The sequence below is a fragment of the Sus scrofa genome, chromosome 14 (assembly GCF_054392235.1).
Source record: "Sus scrofa isolate SSC_HxYL_T2T_F1_AM1 chromosome 14, Sscrofa_HxYL_maternal_Yorkshire_Landrace_v2.0, whole genome shotgun sequence".
In the NCBI taxonomy this organism is placed as follows: Eukaryota; Metazoa; Chordata; class Mammalia; order Artiodactyla; family Suidae; genus Sus; species Sus scrofa.
The window spans coordinates 102,683,353-102,697,941 of record NC_139396.1 but is presented as its reverse complement, the minus strand read 5'-3'; the positions used below and the strand labels follow the sequence as shown (position 1 = coordinate 102,697,941).

The window sequence follows — 14,589 nt, the reverse complement described above, 5'->3', positions numbered from 1 at the left end:
AGGGTCAAGGAAAAAATGGAGGGGGTTAGAAGCAGGTGCTAAACCTTTGAATGACGGAACTAACTCGTCATGATAGGGTAAGCCTTCAGGTGCTCCTCCCGGGGCCTCAATTTCCCCCACGTGAAACAAAAGGATTCATTCAGCTAACGAATTCCTAGCTTACACGTGGAAAGGGTTTCACTCGTCCCAACTGGCTCGGGTGCTGACGGCATCTTCTTCAACTCTCGACTGCCTTCACCAGCAAACCGCCTAACCCAAGTGCGGTGTTGTCTCTCCTTACCCCACCCCACCCAAATCCACGAGGCTCCACGAAGCCGACAAACGTAGAAACTACTCTCGCAGTCCCCATGCCCTGGACTCTGAAGCCCGGGACGTCAGGGTCGACAGTGTAGCCGGAGACTCCCCACCGGCGGCTCCTGGGCCCTGAGCAACCGCCCTCCATCAGACACGGCCAGGGAAGAGCAACCCAGCTTCGGGCGGCCGGGGCCCTAACAGCTGGACCACAGGACGGAGGATGCCTCAGATACGCGGTGGATGACTCCACGGGCCCGGGGAGACTCACCATGATGGCGGCTGGCCTTCAAGCAACCAGGGAGAAAAAGAAGGATGCTTTTCGCCGGCCAATCATATCAAAGCTCACGGAAGGACCCCGGGCGGTTCCGACGTGGGGGCGTGGCCGGGCCGCGAGGCCGACCTCGCCAATGCCTGATTGCAAGTACCTAAGACCTAGCCTTTATCCTCTCTCTTGCCACACCCCTGGAGCGTGAACTGGCCAATCCTAAGGGGGAACAGTTTGGGCAAACCAGGTTTACGCAAGCACGTGATTCAACTTCATTATCTTGAATTTTTCTCTGCTTAAGATACCGGTAAACCGGAGTTCCCCTGGTGGCCCAGCGGAAACGAATCCGACTAGGAAGGATGAGGTTGCAGGTTGGATCCCTGGCCTCACTCAGTGGGTTAAGTATAGGGTGTTGACCTGAGCTGTGGTGTAAGTTGCAGATATGGCTCTGAACCATGTTGCTCTGGCTGCGGCAACAGCTCCGATTAGACCCTTAGCCTGGGAACCCCTATATGTCTAAAAAGACAAAAACAAACAAAATTCCGATAAACTGAATTAACGTTTAAATCAGTTCCACCCGCGTTAGAGGTTGGTAAAGCTGGAAGACATTCTGTGGATGGCCTCTCGAACAACCTCTTCGTTTAACTGCTAGGGAAACTGCGAAAACCAGTACACAATATTACTGCTGTTATTTTTCTGAACTTATCTAGTGCTTTTCTAACTAAATATAAAGAACTCTAATTTGCCTTTTTTCAGAAAACCTTAGTCCCTACAAAAAGTGAGCTTTTAATAAGTATCTGCTTGATCCAGAAAAGTGTTGTTTACAAGACACGTGTAACAAGAAAAAACATAAGCCTGCAGTTTGAGAGAGAGACCGACCAACAGATCATGGTGTAGGCTTTGAAGTAGCTTTGCTATATTCTTCGGAGTAATATTCTTTGAGTGATGGCTCTATGTCTGTTACAGTTTAGTTACTTTCACCTTCATTTTGCCATTTAATCTTCCCACCAACTCTTAAGAATTAGGGTACATATTACTTGTCCCTTTTATAAATGGGAAAACTAAGATACAATGAAGCTAAGTAACTTTGCCAAGAATACACAACTTTGAAGCAGTAGTGCCCAGACAGCTATGGACCCTGTGTTTCCAGAACTTTTGCTTTTAACTTCTAGATAATGAAAGTCACTCATCAAATCTCCTTGGTATAGTGTTGTCAACATTACTTCAAACACATATTAAGCAATTAACTGCTGAAACAGATTAGGGAAGTCTAGTTGGCTTTGCCTTTTGTCTTTGACCTTTGTGTTTTGCTAGTGGGGATCCAGAAAGTCTAAAGACAACATCCCTTAAAATGCAAAGGTGTTGATGATTTCCTTGCTGGCTAAGCAGGTTAAGGATCCAGTGTTTTCACTGCTGTGACTGGAGTCACTGGTGTGACATGGGTACCATCCCTGGTCCAGGAACTTCTGCATGCCAGAGGCATGGCTGAAAAATAAAAAATAAAAAAAAATTTAATTAAAAATTTTTTAAATTCAAAGGTGTCGAACCACTTAATTGGGTTCTGTTCAGAGTTTCTCACAAATACAAGTTTCAGGTTCTGCAGCATTGAGTCCTACAGTGAATGGTTTTCTTGCTAGTCTCTTGCACTAAGATGTCACACTAGGATCACCTCCCACAGAGTGTCACATACTGGAGGCAAGAAGTTTGTTTCCTCAACACATGAATAATCTTCACTCCTGTTTTCCCTTCATCTTATTTCCCTAGCCCACCATTGCTCATTTTTCACACTAAACTCACAGATTTTCTACTTCTGCTTTTGTAACCAATAATATAGGTTTAATTTTTCTTCTTTTTCAAAATAACTCTGTGCACTGGAGGTGCATGTGTGGTCATGTTTTCTGCCCTCTTTATTTCCTTTGTTGATTGTCTAGAAGCCATCTGTTCCGTGGTCTGTTCATTTTAGCCTCCACCTTCCTTTAAATAGAGACTCTTAATTAAGATGGTATTGGTGTTTGTAAGATGATAAGACGTTCCATTGTATGTATTTTTTGGCTCTCTGGTTATCTAAAAGTTTTGAGGCAAGATCTTGTAGTTTCTTTGCAGGTGTTAATGATCCGGAGAAATGGACCAGAAAGGGGGTTTAGAAAATACAGTGAAGGTCTCGGGGCACTTTCAAGACGTTCCCGCCAGGTGGCAGTGTAGGGAGCAGGTAAAAAGCAGCCAGTCCGAAGCCTCTCTTGACAAACAGAAGCTAGTAGAGGAAGTGGAGGCGGACACGTGGGGCGCTCTACGGTGGCCGTAAGAATACAGCGGATGTGTTAGCAACCGGTCAAAAAGTAGCCCCGGCTGGGCGAGGAGCGTTGTATTTCTAACCTAGCTTCACGGAGTCTCGAGGAGGGAGCCTCGGCAGCCGTCACCATGGTGAAGGAGCAGTTCAGAGAGACGGATGTGGCCAAGAAAATGTAAGATGGAGCAAAAACCCTCAAAGGACGGAGAAATTAGGGCCAGAGGGACCCGAGGTCAGGGGTCTTGGGTCTCGAAGGTTCAGTGGTGAGGGTTAATTGGGAGGGAAGGACTAGAAATCAGTGAATGATGTGGGCACAGCTCTGGAGTATCAAGGCGGATCAGTGAATATTGATCGTTACAGGGCATTGCAACACTTGGCGGACCGCAGACCGGGAGTGGTCCCTTGGGCTTGGGCTGAGGAGTGGGATGTGGTGTGTGCACCACGGACCGAAGCTCGAGTTCTCTCGAGGTCAAACGACCCCTTTCAGCGAATCTTTCGTCGTTGCAGCGTGGGGAGCAGTCTGGGGCAGGGACTGATTTTGCTGCACATGACACATGACACCGTAGTAATTGCTGACCAAAAGGGTGGAGTTGCCAGCTAGAAAACAGTACCACAGACAGATGGATAGCAGTCTCGGAAATGAGGCTACTCTTTTGGGCTGTCTTCGGAGCTAATTTATTATGCCATGGCCTTTCTTTAGAACTTCCAGCTCCAAAGAAGTAAATCAATCATTCTTGCAGCAAACACTTAATGAGGAAGATACTGTATGCTGGGCCTAGTAATAGACGGTAGAGATAAGATATGAGTAAGGCCTTATTGCCTAGTCTAGTTGGAAAAGGTAGCTAAGTCAACGTGAGGTCAGACGAGTGCAAGGACAAGAGCAGGCATGGGGGTTCTGGAAGCACTAATCAGAAAAGGGGCTCAGGCAGAAGAAAGCAGACCAAACAGCCTTCAAAGAACATAATTGAGGGAGAAAGGGTAGTGATGAAAAGAAGCAGGAGATGTGAAGCCATGTTCCAGAGTGTTCTTGAAGGCAATGAATCATTTTTGAGAGGATTTGGTTGAAATGTCTTGAAAACAGTTCTCCTTCTGGAAGATCTCTTTTGAGTTAAAGAGGAAGGCATTGGAGGCCACTGCAGGGACCCAGGCAAAAGATGATGATGGGCTGTTCTAGGGTGGTAGGGTCAATGGAGTTCCGAGGGGATTAGCGTGTAAAATTGACAGGATTGGTAGGGATGGGTGAGGGAGAAATGAAATTGGCACAGTTTCTTGATTAGGCAGCTAAGTGTAGGTTGCCATTTACTGAAAGGGAGAAGTGTTTCTTAGCAGGATGAATTCTCCCAAGTCGTCCCTCCATATCCACCCCAGCGCCTGCCCAAATTCAGATATATCTGTTCTCACCAAGCAGCCCAAGTGACTCTGTTAAAATACAGATTTAGGAGTTGCTCTATGGCTTAGCAGGTTAAGGACCCAGCTGTCAACTGCTGAGGCTCTGGTTGCTATTGTGGGGCGGGTTTTTGATCCCTGGCCCAGGAACTTCCACGTGCTGTGTGTGCAGCCAAAAAGGAGGAGTGGGGCGATGCGGATTAGATCCCTGATACTTCAGCCTGAAATCATCCAGCAGCTTTCCCTTGTAGTAACATTTGAATTCCCGACCAAAATTCCCAAGCCCCCCCTGACCTGGCCCTTGCATACCTCACTGACTTCATCTTGTACCATTAGCTTTCTTTTTTTTTCTTTTTTTTTTTTTTTTGGTCTTTTGTCTTTTTTGTTGTTGTTATTGTTGCTATTTCTTGGGCCGCTCCTGCGGCATATGGAGGTTCCCAGGCTAGGGGTTGAATCGGAGCTGTAGCTGCCAGCCTATGCCAGAGCCACAGCAACTTGGGATCCGAGCCGCGTCTGCAACCTACACCACAGCTCACGGCAATGCCGGATCGTTAACCCACTGAGCAAGGGCAGGGACCGAACCCGCAACCTCATGGTTCCTAGTCGGATTCGTTAACCACTGCGCCACGACGGGAACTCCACCATTAGCTTTCTTTGCTCTAGTATTCTGGATTCGTTTGGGTCCTTGAAAATGCCAAGCTTGTTCTGGCCTTAGAACCCTTGCCCTAGTAATTCTCTACCTAGAATGCTCGACTTCTTGATCATATTATGGCTGGGCTCCCTCTTATTCAGAATTCAGCTCCCTCTACCTCTAAACATCATTTTTGTTACTTGCATGTGTTCATTTTTAGATGTCTATTTGTTTATTCTGTCTTGCCATCCCTGAAATTGAGCTCCATGTTGGCAGGGACCTCATCTGTCTTATCTAATCTGTGTCCTCAGCCCTCAGGAGGGCTCCTGGTGCATAGTAAACCCCCAGTTTGGTAGGAAAATTAACAAAGGAACTGATTTGGGAGAACAAGTGCTAGGTTCTATTTTATTTTATTTGGGGTTTTTTGTTTTTGTTTTTGTTTTGTTTTGTTTTGTTTTTTGCTTTTCAGGGCCACACCCAAGGCATATGGAAGTTCCCAGGCTAGGGGTCTAATCAGAGCTACAGCTGCTGGCCTACACCACAGCCACAGCAACCCAGGATCTGAGTCGAGTCTGCAATGTACACCACAGCTCACGGCAACATCAGATCCTTAACCCACTGAGTGAGGCCAGGAGTTGAATTGGCAACCTCATGGTTCCTAGTTGGATTCATTTCTGCTGCACCACGATGGGAACTCCAGGTTCTATTTTAGATATTTTGAGTTTGAGGTACCTGTATAAGTGTCAGAAGTGTCTCCAGCTGGAAGGAAGTAGCTGGCCTACAGGTAGAGATGAACCCAACATCACTCAGGAGGGACATGTAGAATGAGAAGAGGATGAAGGCTGTAGCTCTAGGTAGGGAGAGAAGCCAAAATTTAAGGGAGGGCAGTAAAAGAGAGCACAAAAGAGACTTAAGGAGGAACAACCAGGGAGTTCCCTTCGTGGCTCAGTGGTTAATGAACCCGACTAGGATCCATGAGGATGCAGGTTCAGTTTGATCCTTGGCCTCACTCAGTGGGTTAATGATCCAGCATTGCCGTGAACTGTGGTGTAGGTCGCAGAGGAAGCTTGGATTCGAAGTGGCTGTGGCTGGCAGCTGTAGCTCTGATTTGACTCCTAGTCTGGGAACGTCCATATGCCTCAGATATGGCCCTAAAAAGAAAAAAAAAAGGGGGGGGAGGAAAAACCAGAGGGGTGAAAAACTCAGGGCATATACAGTGTTAATAAAGCCATGAGGAAAAAACTTTCAAGGTGGGGCTGTGGTGGGGGTGAGGGGTGTGCCATCAATGCTACAGGGAGGTAAAATGAGAAAGTCTTACTGGATTTAACAGCAAGCAGGTAGACACGAGTGGTGAGCATCATTCATTAGACAGTGAAAGTGGGAACAATTCAGCAGGGCGAAGGGATGTTTAATAATGAGGGAGCAGAGACTGTAAGGAGTTGGAAGAACACGGTTGCTTATGGCAAGTCATGTGTATAATCGCCATTTTTGTTCTTGTCTTTTTTTTTTTTGGCTTTTTAGGGCCATTCCCACGGCATATGGAGGTTCCCAGGCTAGGGGTTGAATCAGAGCTGTAGCCGCCGGTCTACACCAGAGCCATAGCAACGCGGGATCCGAGCCGCCTCTGCAGCCTACAACCACAGCTCATGGCAATGCCGGATCCTTAACCCACTGAGCAAGGCCAGGGATCAAACCCATAACCTCATGGTTCCTAGTCTGATTTGTTAACCACTGAGCCACGACAGGAACTCCCATAATCGCCATTTTTGGTAAGTAGTTTTGATGTAACAGTTCTCTCACTTTCCCTTCTAGAAGCCACATCTGTTTTGGAATGAAGTCAGCTGAGGAGATGCGCCAGCAGGCGCACATCCAGGTTGTGAGTAAGAACCTATACAGCCAGGACAATAACCACTCCCCCCTGCTGTACGGGGTGCTTGACCACAGGATGGTAAGACCCCTGCCCTCCCTGTTTCCCTGGGTTTTGACTTGCTGATGAAACAGGTGGCTCACCAGCTAGGAAGAAGCAAGGGCTTCCTTCTCTCTCCCCCGTTCACCTGCACATCTCAGGGACTCCATCTTTCTTTGGTCAGATGGACGTGAATACTCTGCAGCTTCCCAGGTGATTCTGACACTGAGTCCCCTGACCACCTGTGAGCTCTGGTCCCACTTTCCTGTTCACTGGTCTCCATTAATTATTGAGTGTTTTTCACCACAGGGCACGAGTGAGAAGGATCGTCCTTGTGAAACCTGTGGGAAGAACTTGGCTGACTGTCTGGGCCACTATGGGTACATTGACCTGGAACTGCCATGCTTTCACGTGGGGTACTTCCGTGCAGTTATAGGCATCTTACAGGTAGGCATGTATATGTTTATTTCCAGGGCATAAACTTGGGAGTTAATGATCTAGGGACATTAGAGTGAGTGTAAGAATTGTGAGTGGTGGGGGATACATGTAGAGGCCGTTTTTATACTAAACACACAATATGTCATTGCAATAAGTTAAATTGCTTAAAGTTTCTTTTTCCTTGACTTGAGTAGGTGGTAGATAAGGATTATAAAAAATATTAATAATTCAAGCAATATAGAACATCACAAAAGATAAAATATAGTTAACAAAAACCCTACCAGGGAGTTCCCATTGTGGCTCAGTGTTTAACAAACCTGACTCCTATCCATGAGGATGCAGATTCAATCCCTGGCCTCACTCAGTGGGCTAAGGATCTGGGGTTCCCATGAGCTGTGGTGTAGGTCGAAGACACAGCTAAATTCCTGTGTTGCTATGGCTGTGGCATAGGCTGGCAGCTGTAGCTTCAGTTCAGCCCCTAACCTGAGAACTTCCATATGCTGCAGAGGCGGCCCTAAAAAGCAAAAACAAAAACAACCCTGCCAGCTGGCTGTGATTCCAGCCAGCCTTCTGGTGAACACAGGCTGCCTCCCAGCCTATCTACGTGTAGATGTATGCATAGGGTTTAGTGTCCTAGGCAAAGGGTGGGGTGGCATTTTAAAAGGAAAAGACTTTTTCATTGTCTCTTACCCTTTTATCTGTTTTGTTTCATTTTTAAAAGATGATCTGTAAAACCTGCTGCCACATCATGCTGTCCCAGGAGGAGAGGAAGCAGTTTCTGGATTATCTAAAGAGGCCTGGCCTGACCTACCTCCAGAAGCGGGGGCTAAAGAAGAAAATCTCTGATAAGTGCCGGAAGAAGAACACGTGCCATCACTGTGGCGCCTTCAACGGTGAGCAGGACTCCGGCTGGTCTCCCATGACAATAGCAGTTTCCATAATTGCATTTCCCAGACCACAGCCTCAGGTCAGCATAACCAAGAACCTGATTTTTCCAACCATGTGAATAAATTAACTCTTACAGGTACTGTAAAGAAGTGTGGATTACTAAAGATCATCCACGAGAAATACAAGACCAACAAGAAAGTGGTGGATCCCATCGTGTCAAATTTCCTTCAGTCCTTCGAAACCGCCATCGAGCATAACAAAGAAGTAGAGCCTCTGCTGGGAAGGGCGCAGGTGAGTCTACCCTCTGCCTGCCTCCCTCCACGTTACACATCCTCCGCCTCCCCTCCCCCTTGGTGCACCCACCTTCCTCCAAAACGAGAAGCCACTCTAGTTCTCTGGGAATACTCCACATGACAGGCATTCATCAACAGTAATAGGGCCTGGCCTCATAACCAACACATTTTTAGTCGTACAGGTAACACGTGTTGCACTTTCATGGTAAAAGATAGTAGAGCTACGGCTCTACAGAGCACAGTGAGAAGTCCTGAACATCACGTGGTTGATGAGTTAGAAGAATTTGTAGGTAATTAACTTTACCTGGAGCAACCTTAACGAGTAGAATTGTATGAAGTCCCTTGTTCTGCCGTACTTTCAATTTGATTAGTACTTGATTCACCTGGTACCTTCTGGAGTTGATCGTACATAAAAAGTAAACAAATTAGTTGAGTGGCTTGCGAGTGTTTAACTATCAGGCTTGTGGGGAGCGTCAGGAACTGCAAGACAGTGGGTCTTTGCTCAAGGATCTCATGGTTTAGGTGTGTCAGAGGCCATCAGTCTATAAAAAGATAACTAATACCAGGGACACAGTGGCACCTGTCACAGGAGTGGCGAGGACAGGAAGTTCAGTGGGAAGTCAGGAGGAAGATGTCACTTTGGACTTGGTTTGGGAAGACTGTTAGGGGAAGTGCGGTTTGTTTTTGTCCTTAAACTTGAGTAACGTTTAGAGAGTCCAGGGCAGTGAGCTCGGCATGTCCAGGTGGCAGCACCCAGGCTCCTTCTGAAGCTGAGGTTCTGTTTAAAAGTCCCAACAGTGCTAATAAGAGCACCTTACATTTAGTGACTGTTGTTACCTTCCGATGCTGTTCCAAGTTTCGCGTAGATGGCCTCATATTTAATCCTCATAGCCACCCTGTGGGATAGTATCGCCCAAGATTAACAGTGAGAGGTAGAGTGAGAATCCTAGCCAATAACACGCAGGCTGTGCTGTAGAAAAGACAATGCTGAGTCTCCCCTGCTCTGGGGAGTGTGGAGCCATTGCAGGTTTTAAGCAGAGGAGGAACATGAATAAAGGACAGAATTTTTTTTCTTCATTTATTTTTTTAAATGATTTTTATTTTTTCCATCATAGCTATTTATAGTGTTCTGTCAGTTTTCTACTGTACAGCAGGGTGACCTAGTTACACATATACATATACGTTCTTTTTATCATGCTCTGTCGTAAGTAGCTAGACATAGTTCCCAGTGCTATACAGCAGGATCTCATTGCTTATCCATTCCACAGGCAATAGTTTTCGTCTATTAACCCCAGACTCCCAGTCCATCCCACTCCCTCCCCCCCACATTGGCAACCACAGTCTGTTCTCCAAGTCCATGAGTTTCTTTTCTGTGGAAAGGTTCATTTGTGCTGTATATTAGATTACAGATAAGTGATATCATATGGTATTTGTATTTCTCTTTCTGACTTACTTCACTTAGTGTGAGAGTCTCTAGTTCCATCCATGTTGCTGCATATGGCATTATTTTGTTCTTTTTTATGGCTGAGTGGTATTCCATTACATTTATATACCACATCTTCTTAATCTGTTCTTCTGTCAGTGGACATTTAGGTTGTTTCCATGTCTTGGCTATTGTGAATAGGGTTGCAATGAACATACAGGTGCATGTGTCTTTTTCAAGGAAAGTTTTGAAGGACAGAATTTTAGAGGAACCTGACTGCTCATCAAAAGCACCATTAGGAGTTCCTGTCATGGCACAGTAGTTAACGAATCCGACTAGGAACCATGAGGTTGCAGCTTCATCCCTGGCCTTGCTCAGTGGGTTAAGGATCCGGTGTTGCCATGAGCTGTGGTGTAGGTCACAGACGCAGCTCAGATCCCCCGTTGCTGTGGCTCTGGCATAGGCTAGCAGCTACAGCTCCAATTAGACCCCTAGCCTGGGAACCTCCATATGCTGCAGGTGTGGCCTTAAAAAGACAAAAAAAGAAAAAGATTTGAAAAATGAAGAGACAGGTCAAAGGCTGGAAGCACACCATCACACTTCGTGTATCTGGTGTCTAGACTGTAGGACACAGTTTCTGCAAATCAGTCGGAGAAACCCGATTTTTAAAGGCAGAAGTATGACTTGAATTTGCACTTTACAAAAGGATGTATTCAAATGGCCAATCTATAAATGAAAAGTTGCTCCATGTTATGTCATCAGGGACATACTAATGAAAACTTCACACACATACCGTTTCAGAAAAACTAACCTGGGAGTTCCCGTAGTGGCTCAGTGGTTAACGAACCCAACTACTAACCATGAGGTTGTGGGTAGGATCCCTGGCCTCACTCAGTGGGTTAAGGATCCGGCGTTGCCGTGAGCTATAGTGTAGGTCTCAGATGCTGCTCAGATCCCATGTGGCTGTGGCTGTGGCTGTGGCTGTGGCGTAGGCCAGCAGCTATAGCTTCGATTGGACCCCTAGCCTGGGAAATCTCCATATGCTGTGGGTGCAGCCCTACAAAAAAAAAAAAAAAAACTATGAAACAACTGAAAACCAAGTGCGTATGTCCGCAAAAATATTTGTACAAGTATGTTCATTGCAGCTTTATTAATAAAAGCCAGAACTGGAAACAGCCCAGATGCTGGTCATCAGGAGGATGTACGAATTGTCATAGATCCACACAGTAGAATACTACCCTGAGCTGAAAGACATGAGCTGCCACACACAACCTGGCTGCATCTCAGAATCCTGCTGAGAGGAGGAAGCTTTATACAGGAGAGTACAAAGCGTGTGATTCCATTTAATCAAGTCCAAGAACAGGCCAGCCTGATCTAGGGTGAAAGCTTAGTACTGACTGGGAAAGGAGTATCAGGGTGTTTTCTGTAGAGGCAGGCGTATTCTCTATCTTGATCTGAATGACGATTATATGTACAAGTGTGTTCATGTAAAAATGTATCAATCTCTTTAAGATTCTTTGCAATTTATGTAAATTACACCTTGATTTGGGGGCTGGGGGTGCAAAAAGGAAACAGATCCTGAGCCTGGGGAGTATCCATGGAGCCAGAGGCCAGAATCATTATGTGCAGTAAGAATGGGCAGGAATTGACGACCAGCTCCGGTGGAGATGGGTTAGGCGGGAGTGGTCAGAGGCCTGTGAGTGCCCATGTATGGTTCTCTCTGAAGGAGGCAGGGCACCAGCAGTGTGCTCCAGTGAAGGTGTCTTCAGGGCAGTTAGAATTAAGCTACTGCAGAGGAAGCTAAGGTGCTGGCTAAGAAGTTGATCTGTCTTTTTACCACATGAGAGTAGCATTCTACCCTCCAGGCTGATGGCTGAGTTGAAAGCAGTCAGAAGCCTGGCCAGCAGCCTCGGGCAGTGAGCCTGAGGGGGTGCCCAGCCTTTCTAGGGTGCGGCCTTGCTTGCGGTCTTCCCATATGCACTCAGCTGCTCCTAGAGCAGCCTCCCTGACATCCTACCACCACTTTCCCCAGACAGCTCTCTGCCTGGGCCCCTGCTGCCCCTGTCCTTATATGCTAAGGATCGCTTCTCTGCTCCTCTCACTCTCCACAGTAGAATTCCTCTCTACGGCCTAGGGGCCATCTGGTTTGGAAAACTCTCCTAAATGACTGGGCCCAGGAGGTGAAAAACGCTGCCCCCCCATTAGGATTCATTTGTCTAGCACATCTAGCCTGCCTCTCCCCCACCGCCACCACCTCCCTGTCCACCCCAGCCTACTTGACCCAGGCAATACCCTAGACATGGTTTAGGGTGATAGCTAAGAGCTTTTTGTGTGTGTGTCTTTTTGTCTTTTAGGGCCGCTCCCGCAGCATATGGAGGTTCCCAGGCTAGGGGTCTAATTAGAGCTGTACCCTCCGGCCTACACCAGAGCCACAGCAACACCAGATCCAAGCTGCATCTGTGACCTACACCACAGCTCACAGCAAGGCCAGATTCTTAACCCACTGAGAGAGGCCAGGGATCACAACCTCATGGTTCCTAGTCGGATTCATTAACAACCACTGAGCCACGACAAGAACTCCTTTTTTTTATTTTTATTTTTATTTATTTATTTTTTGGTTAAGAGCTTTGACTTTGGGGTCAGACCTGAGATTATAGCCCAGCTCTGCCGCTTACCTAGTCTATGACCTTGGACACGTGACCCAGCCTGGACTTGAGTTTCCTCAGCTGTAAAACAGAGTGTATGCTTTAGGGCTGTTTTGAGGATTAAGAGATGAACTGCAGATCAAGCACCTATTAGCATGATGCCTAGTGTGTAGCAGATGTTTGGAGCAAGTGACCTGTTGCAATGGGAGTGATCACGCTGCTGATGCTCCTGTATTTACAGTAATCATGATAGAGACAGATGAGGTCTCCTCCCACCTCTGCTTGTGGCTCAGACTCAGTGTCCCTTCAGCTTAATGAAGCTTCTGCTCCCCCTCCCCCTCACCAGAACCCCCATCCCTGAGCTTCCAGGCAGCCTCCTCTGCTCTCTGGGCTCACTCCCCCTTGATCTTTCCCTTACCACACATACGTTTTCCATGCCTCATACAGCACATCCATGTTCTATCTTATGCTGGTTTCTTCTGCTTAAGCTTGGACTGGGACAAGATGCATTTTTCTGAGATCCTGCTTGACGCCGGTCACAGCGCTTGAGGAGTAGCAGATCCTCCGAGATTACCAGTTCCTCCTGGTTCTCATACACTGTGTGTGTGTTGACCGGGGCGGGGGGTTGGGGGGGGGGGTGAATTTACCATTTGCCTGATTCTGAGCAGCCCCTCCTTAGAGAGGGCTGCCTAGCTACCCAAGTGAACAAAGAGCATCACTAAGTTATGTTTACCTTTTATGGACAGGGCAGCAAGTTGGCACCTCATAATTGTCAGGATGGCCCACATCCTGACTTGTTTACCTGCTCATTTAATTTCCAGGAATGTGGAAGCTCATGCTTTTACAGGCAGTGGGACATGATTGAGTTGAAAGAGACCTTAGAGAGTGGTTCTTGACCTCTTCTTGGTCCCAGACCCTTTTAGGAATTGGACAGAAAGTCTGGACTCTGTCCCTAGAAAACTGGAGTGTATCCATTCCCAGTTTTAATACAGCTAGGGGTTGGTGGACCTGCAGGCTGAGTGCCAGCCTGCCCTGGCTGACTCCCCTCCAGCTGTGCCGCCATCTCACCTCCACCCGAGGCAGCCATGCTCCGTCACTAGGGATCGTATGCCATTAGGGTATCCGCCTAGTACAAAACTGAGCCTTACTCTGCCATTTCCTCAGTCCCTGGACTTCTGCAGCTGGTACATGACAGTAAGTCAAAGGCCTCTTCCACTCTCAGGATACAGTTGTCCTATCGCTCTTGAGCAACTGCCCTTGCTGAGAACTGGTTTCCAGATCTTGCTTGTCCTCCTGCCCTCTTGGGCAGCCTTCAGCTCCAGGATGTCTCCTGTAGGACTGACTGGTACCACAGATGACGTCTGGCCTTCATTCCATTGTAGCTGCTTTATACTTCCTCCCTGACCATTTCTGGTGGCAGTAAGGTGCCCGTGGCTGGGAGATGGAGCTGAGAAAGGGAGTTACTCTCTGGGAAGGGACCTGTACTGGACCAGACCAGACAACCTCTGGTGGGATTCCTTTTTCCACAGCTACACTGCCATCTCCTCCAGGGCAGGACCACAGAAACTTATGTCAGCAGTGTTCTAAGGGCCATGCAGTAGCTAGCTGTTCAAATATCTCTTCCTTAAGTGCCAGGGATCAAATCTGAGCTGCAACTGCAACCTTTGCCACAGCTGTAGTAACACTGGATCCTTAACTTACTGCGCTGGGCCAGGGATCAAACCCACACCTCAGCAGCAACCTGAGCCACACCAGGGACTCAATTGGTCACACAATCTTTGATCCTAAGAAAATTTAACAGCCAGTGATAAGACACAAGCTGACCATTCTTATGTGTGATCTTTGAATATCTCTGATAATTTGCATAGTTCCTAAGAGTAAACTTCTACAGCCTGGCACTTCTGTTAAGTGAAGTTTTTACAAAGACAATATAAGTTCACTACAGAAAATTTAAATGTGAACAAAGAAGTGGAGTTCCCATTGTGGCTCAGCAGATTAAGAACCCAACATAGGAGTTCCTGTTGTGGCTCAGGTTAGGGTTAGGGTATCCATGAACTCGACTAGTATCCATGAGGATGTGGGTTCAATTCCCGCCTCACTCAGTGGGTTAAGTATCCGGCATTGCTGTGAGCT

The 14,589-nt window shown here is 47.1% G+C and overlaps 2 protein-coding genes across 16 annotated transcripts in view; one reads left to right on the top strand and one right to left on the bottom strand.

Moving 5' to 3' along the window:
• RPS24 (ribosomal protein S24) overlaps window positions 1–605 on the bottom strand; it is a 109,940-nt gene extending 109,335 nt beyond the window's left edge. For all 8 annotated transcript variants that reach the window (XR_014828190.1, XR_014828189.1, XR_014828192.1 and 5 more), the window contains exon 1: window positions 563–605. Coding sequence is in view for 4 of the 8 variants with exons in the window: in XM_005671130.4 (XP_005671187.1) it covers window positions 563–565 (3 nt within the window). In the remaining 4 variants the exon portion in view is untranslated. The remainder of the gene's footprint in view (window positions 1–562) is intronic.
• A 2,233-nt stretch (window positions 606–2,838) lies between these two features.
• Window positions 2,839–14,589, top strand: part of POLR3A (RNA polymerase III subunit A) — a 58,685-nt gene continuing 46,934 nt past the window's right edge. For 6 of the 8 annotated variants that reach the window (XR_014828185.1, XR_014828186.1, XR_014828184.1 and 3 more), the window contains exons 1-5: window positions 2,839–3,021; window positions 6,676–6,811; window positions 7,079–7,216; window positions 7,929–8,100; window positions 8,232–8,386. Coding sequence is in view for 4 of the 8 variants with exons in the window: in XM_001929360.7 (XP_001929395.2) it covers window positions 2,978–3,021; window positions 6,676–6,811; window positions 7,079–7,216; window positions 7,929–8,100; window positions 8,232–8,386 (645 nt within the window). In the remaining 4 variants the exon portion in view is untranslated. Of the gene's footprint in view, window positions 3,022–6,675; window positions 6,983–7,078; window positions 7,217–7,928; window positions 8,101–8,231; window positions 8,387–14,589 lie in introns of all 8 variants that reach the window. The other 2 variants (XR_014828187.1, XM_084997402.1) reach the window with 1 other exon arrangement.